The sequence below is a fragment of the Daktulosphaira vitifoliae genome, unplaced genomic scaffold (assembly GCF_025091365.1).
Source record: "Daktulosphaira vitifoliae isolate Bord-2020 unplaced genomic scaffold, ASM2509136v1 Scaffold_2, whole genome shotgun sequence".
NCBI classification, from domain to species: domain Eukaryota; kingdom Metazoa; phylum Arthropoda; class Insecta; order Hemiptera; family Phylloxeridae; genus Daktulosphaira; species Daktulosphaira vitifoliae.
In genome coordinates, this window is record NW_026099573.1 from 22,943,780 (window position 1) to 22,950,118 (window position 6,339).

The 6,339-nt window shown below is 24.3% G+C and overlaps 1 protein-coding gene across 1 annotated transcript in view; it reads left to right on the forward strand.

Annotated features, from left to right (window-relative positions):
- Positions 1-2,317: 2,317 nt before the first annotated feature.
- LOC126899553 (tyrosine-protein phosphatase non-receptor type 4) overlaps positions 2,318-6,339 on the forward strand; it is a 25,016-nt gene continuing 20,994 nt past the window's right edge. Inside the window, exons 1-5 of the mRNA XM_050674571.1 lie at positions 2,318-2,579; positions 2,651-2,833; positions 2,927-3,055; positions 3,131-3,173; positions 5,246-5,413. Of these exons, the coding sequence (XP_050530528.1) occupies positions 2,681-2,833; positions 2,927-3,055; positions 3,131-3,173; positions 5,246-5,413 (493 nt within the window). The 5' untranslated portion in view covers positions 2,318-2,579; positions 2,651-2,680. The remainder of the gene's footprint in view (positions 2,580-2,650; positions 2,834-2,926; positions 3,056-3,130; positions 3,174-5,245; positions 5,414-6,339) is intronic.

Genomic DNA, 6,339 nt, shown 5'->3' on the forward strand with positions numbered 1-6,339 from the left:
ATAAAAAAAATACGATTTTTGTAAAAAAATTCTTTTTTATATTTTTAACTTTATAATGCTATAACTTTTTGAAAGATGTATGGATCAATATAATTTTTTTTTTATAGATGCATGATGTCTTTACCTATCATTTGGTATATATTTTTTTTATATCTGACCCTTTACCTGCCCAAAGGGGGGGATTTAAAATGACAACTTTTTCACAAAAAATTTACTTTTTCAACTTAAATTTTGAAAGTGTTCCAGAAAGTCTGACACTTTTATATATATCTTAAATTAAAGCTAATGTATTATACTTTATTATGGTAAAAAAAAATTTCGGACTTTATTTTATCTTCACGGTGAAAATGGCTATCAAATGCTATTATTATGTGAAAATTCTCGATTTTATTTTTTACATTTTTAACTTTATAATGCTATGACATATTTAAAAGTGTATGGATCAACATTATTTTTTTATAAGAAATTTTCGGTCTTTTGCCTTTTCTTCTGCATTCCTTGCTCCCGGCATCTTGAGCTCTTCTTAAATTTTATCTGTTTATCTTTGAGACTTAGCGTTTGGTTTCCATGCAGTTATTTATTCTGGCCAAGCCCATTCGCAAGCTTTTCAATGTCCCAACAATATTGGGTTCGTTATATAGTTATTTTAAGTTTTTATTACTTCGCATGTCATATTCGCCTTCATTGTTTCTCTTTGGGCCGAATATTTTCCTCAATAACTTTCTTTTAAACACTTCTAGCTTTTTTTCATCAAGTGAATGTATAGTAAATGAAAATAAAAATGGGATTTTTAAATATTTTGTTTTTGTAACTTAATCTAAACTATTTAAATTAGGTCTTTTGAAATAAAAATAATTGAAAAGATTATTGCATAAAATAGGTATTGTTAAAAATTAGATATTATCTTATATCACCTTAAGTAAAACAGTAATTTAAAATTTTATTTTCTCAGAAATATTACTCCTGTTTAGACTTTCGTTTCTTTAATTTTTAATAGATTAAGCAACAAAAGCGGACATTTTAAGAAAAATTTGAGATAAAATTAAAACAAAATCTAACTATTTGAACATTTTATTTTTAAATAATAAATACAATGCGTTAAAATGTGGTAGTTTGTAGAAAGGCAGCTGATAGTTCCGGCGTTTTTAAAATGACATCGTGGGAGTTTGAAACGCCTATTGTGTGAGCAGCTTAGATTTCTAAATATATTATTATATTCACTTCGTGATCTAAAGGCTGTTTGTTTAACTATTAACCGCGCTATATCTTTAAAAATATAATCCTTTCTTTTAAGAAGTCAACTTAATTATCAACCTTAGCGTTTTAAACGGACACTTTATTTTTCACAAGCTTACAATTAAGAAATTTATTTAACTAAAGAACTGACTGATCATAAGATACTTTAGTGCCGGCATAATAATTATAAAAGATATTTACAGTTTTATACTATGGCGGTAATAGTATGAGAAGTGAATGGCCTAAAAATAAAAATAAACAGACACGCGCTGTCTTTCGTCATTAAAAGTGGCGTAGATACGATTATTTTCTGGAGGAGGTTTATTTCATATTACATTTTTGACTAATTAATATTTAAAGATGTATTTTTTTATTTAAAATTAATTGATAATATTATTAACAAAATGTAAAAAAATAATAGTAGAAAATAATTTTAAATCGTACCTCTACTTTATTTATAAATAATTTTTTTTTTTTGGTTCTAGGGGTGTTTAAACCCNCTCTACTTTATTTATAAATAATTTTTTTTTTTTGGTTCTAGGGGTGTTTAAACCCCCTAAACCCCCCTGTAACTACGCCACTGGTCGTTAGGATACTATTAACTTCAAAAAAGAAATAGTTACACACCGTACAATATTTGGAAAAGTATATCGTGAGAAATAGTTCAATAATCATTTTGTATTTAAATTTTCTTTTTTTTAATATATTGTATATATTGAAAAAAATGTATAGTGAAATTTGTGATCATAATGTTAACTACAATAATTATAATTATCATGATACTGATATCACTAATTGATAACACAATTCCTGGTTACTCACATACCAAGTAATTCTATAATGGTTAAAACCAAGTAACAGTAAAAAAAAAATACAATACTGTTCAAAATGTATTATGGTTATACAGAATCACTATTTGCCTAAATCATAACAACATTGTCTTATTCGTGATACAATTATTGAAATTTACTGATATAAGCTACTTCAATGATAAATAATTGCTTTTATTCGGTTAATGTTAGTTTAGTGTCTTATTTTACTAATCACGCATTAAATTATAATGTTAAATATGCCGACATCAATAATTATAATATTTAAAAGCATTTTAAAGTGATTTTTTTTGTAATATAATGTTTAAAATTATGTATGACATTCAGTTGATTTTTCTGTCTATGATTAATTCATTTTGTAATAAAAGCTTTATAAGGAATATTATAAATGATCATAATTATAATATCCTATACATTATGTGTGATTTATAATGTGTTATTCAATTTGATGACTAATTATAGTATTAATTCGAAATTAATGAGTTAAACGTTGAACAAAATTTTGTTTGTATGGTAAGAATAATTCCTCATTAAAATATTACAGTTGTATCAACATTTTATTCATAGAATAATTTTATGATTAGATATATTTTATGAATTACCTATGACGTATAATGATAGAAGGTGTGTCAAGACGAGCCTTAGCAGGATCAAGTGGTACATACAACGTCCGAGCTACTGAGTTAGCTGTAGATCGAGGACGTTTAAAGTCAATTAATGCTACAGTAGTCTTTTTAGATGATTCACAACACTGTTTTAAACTTGATGTTAGTATATAAATGTAGCATCATAAAATCATAAGCTTTTGCTTTTTAAGTATATTTATTATTTATAACATTTTTTAATATTTATATTTGTAGAAAAGAGCTAAAGGCCAAGCTTTATTAGAAGCAGTGTTTCAACATTTAGAGTTAATAGAAAAAGATTATTTTGGCTTACAATTTACAGATAATGGCCTTATTCCTTCTGTAGCAAATGCTGATTTACTGGTACTATCATTTTTTAAATATTTTTGTATAACAAAGATTATTAGAATAGTTAATATTGTAATATTTATATTTTAGAGATGGCTCAATCCAAACAAGAGTGTAAAAAAACAAATGAGAGGTAAATTTTTATTATTTTAAAGAATTTTTATTATGATAATTCCTATTTATGACAGAAAACAGTAAAGAAATTATGAAGCCATTGATTAGGATCAAGTACTTAAAAACTAAAGTATAAAATTTTATTTTTAATGGTCATGACGAATAATATTGCAAACAATACCTGAAATTTATGTTTTACATATTGTCCGAGACTATATGTATATATTATAAGTCATTTTTTACAGAATAATTTGCAAGAAAAATGAGAAAATTTTTTGCATTTTTTTTTTTATTTCTCTGAGAAAAATTGAGATCAATTGTGTAGAATAAATGTAGAAAGTTTAGCCAAATTTATAATATAATATATGTTATTAAATATAATTTTGATTATTCTTAAGCAACAGGGTACAAATTTGTTTTAGGTTACTAAAATTACACATCAACATAAATTTTATTCCCTTGGAATGAGAGCAATTAAGTAAAAAGTAGGATCTAACATCTATGAAACCGATGTTATATATGCTGTTGAAATTCCATACCCGAATTTTCGGTAGAGATTTTTAGAAGTAATATTAGACAAAGATCATTAAAATCCATCAATTATTTTAGAACTTATTCTTTTTTTGTTAAATTTAAGTTTAGATGACAATTGTCAGGAAGACTTTAAAATTAATAAAAAAAATTTTAAAAAACGATAGCAAAGTGGGGTCGTGGCACAGTGTGAGAGTGGGACTAGTATAAATGATATCTGACAATGATTAAAATCACTATCATTAGAAAGGCTTCAATGCAAATCTGTAGATAGTGTTTAATTTTAAGAAATTGGTGGATTAATCAAAAGTAATTCTAACTCTAAAAGAATTATGGAAATTATTTCAACGGGCAATGATTTTTACTGAATCGGATAACGTTTGTCGCATTCATTTTTTGATAAAATTGGCAATTTAAACTGATTCAAATGTTAAAATTAATTTTATTAACTTCAAAGAAAAAAAAATTGAAATATGTTTAACATTATATTCTATGTTAATTAGATTTATATAATATTCATGAAAATCAGTGTATCTCCTTATAAGGTATTTTAAAATAACTTAAAATACAATACCAAGAATTTTAACACAAAAATAGTATTTTTTTTAACTACGGCAACCATTTGCACATAGAAGATATATTGTCGGGATAAATTTTTTTTTTTTGAACTTATAGTACATAATATAAGCTTTAATTTGAGATATATTTGAAGCTTAGAGTATTTCTAGAACATTTTCAAAAGTTAAGTTGAAAAAGTTCTACTTTTTACTCATATTTTTAAACATTTAAAATCCCTTGTATTAAACGACATGGTCTGATTTACAAAAAAAATTTGTTGGATGATAAATATATAATTTATTTAGAAACAAAAATTTGTATTGATCCATACATTTTTCAAAAAGTTATAATAATTTAAATTTTAACACCAAAATTTCATATTTTTTATCTACGGCAACCATTTTTACATAGAAGATAAGTGGCCGGGACAAATATTTTTTTCAACTTACAATGCATAAAATTATCTTAATTTTAACATATATTTGAAGTTCGGAGTATTCCCGGAACATTTTCAAAACTTAAGTTGAAAAAGTTAAATTTTTGTGCAGAAGTTCCAATTTTGAATTCTCCCTTGTGGTAGTTAAAGGGTCAAATGTTCACAAAAATGTAAGAGCTGAGAAAAAGTGGTAACAGATACAAAAAAAAAACACATCATAGTATCGACCACACTGTGTTGATGTTTTTTTATAATTTCTCCGTAAAAATAATAATAATAAACAAATATTTGTTAAAATAATTCAATGAAAATAAATAAATATTATACAAAATATAATTAGTAAATAAATGATTCAATTTAATAATTGAATGCTATGAAACTACTTTTTATTTCAGCATCAAAGATGTTATAAATCAAGAGAATAATATTGCCACTTGTTACATATTATGTAACGGACAATAACCTTATTGACTTATTTTTTAATTATTAATTTATTTTATATTTACTCATATGTTTTTAAGACAATAATATCAGAAATATCTAATAACTGGTGTTTTATTATATAGGTGGTCTTTTTTATTTTCGAGTTAAATTTTATGTGTCTGATCCAAGTAAACTTCAAGAAGAATACACTAGATATCACTTGTATTTACAACTACGCAAAGATATTTTACAAGGAAAACTTCTTGTTCCACCTAGTATTGCATGTTTACTTGCAAGCTACACAGTACAATGTAATTATTAACACATTAATTAATTAAATATTTATACCAGTTTTTAATCATAACTATTTGAAAAATTTAATTTAAGATAATTTTAGAGGATGATTTTTATATCTAACAGGGGAGGTCACGGTGATGGGGTCACCGATTTTCATAAAATTTATATAGATCTAATCTATATTGAATACAGAATCAGACGTATTTGGAATTTTTTGCCAATGCCCCCCTAAGTAGAGAAAATTGAATTTGAAAATTTTTAACTAGCTTAAATAGGGTCATTTTTCTTCCAAACAACAATTTGTGTTATGGTCCAGTCGACAGTACGTGATCCTCTAATACGTACAGGCTCGGGATCGAGTCTCTCTCACAACCTTATGAAATTTTTTGCTTTTTTTTTCACTGTTTTCTCTTTGAATTATTCATTTTATGTAATATTTGAAAATTTTTTTATAATAATAAATGAAATATATTTTTTATATTAACCTGGTAAGAGTATATAAATTATAAAGGAGAGAGATTTTTGAAAGGTTTAACGTTAAGTGCAAGGTTTTGCGTGGAGTTCATATTTTATGAATTTTTTTGAAAATTACAATAGATTAAATTAAAATATATAATGATATTATATATATTTAATTCCTCATTATCATCTCTTTATAAATATACTTTTACCTGGTTAATAGTAAAAATATATTTTATTTTAATTATTAAATAAATGTATGTTTGTTATATGACAAAAAGTCATAGTCAATTGAATAAATAATAATTTATAATTTTTTTTTTATTATTATTAATTTTGATTATTAAAAATAATAATTTAAGAGTTTTAAATACACGTAAATATTAATCAATAAATATAATTCAATTCAAATGAATAAATTTTATTCAATGAAAAAAAAAAAATGATTAACTTTACTCCTTCATAAAATATGAACTCCACG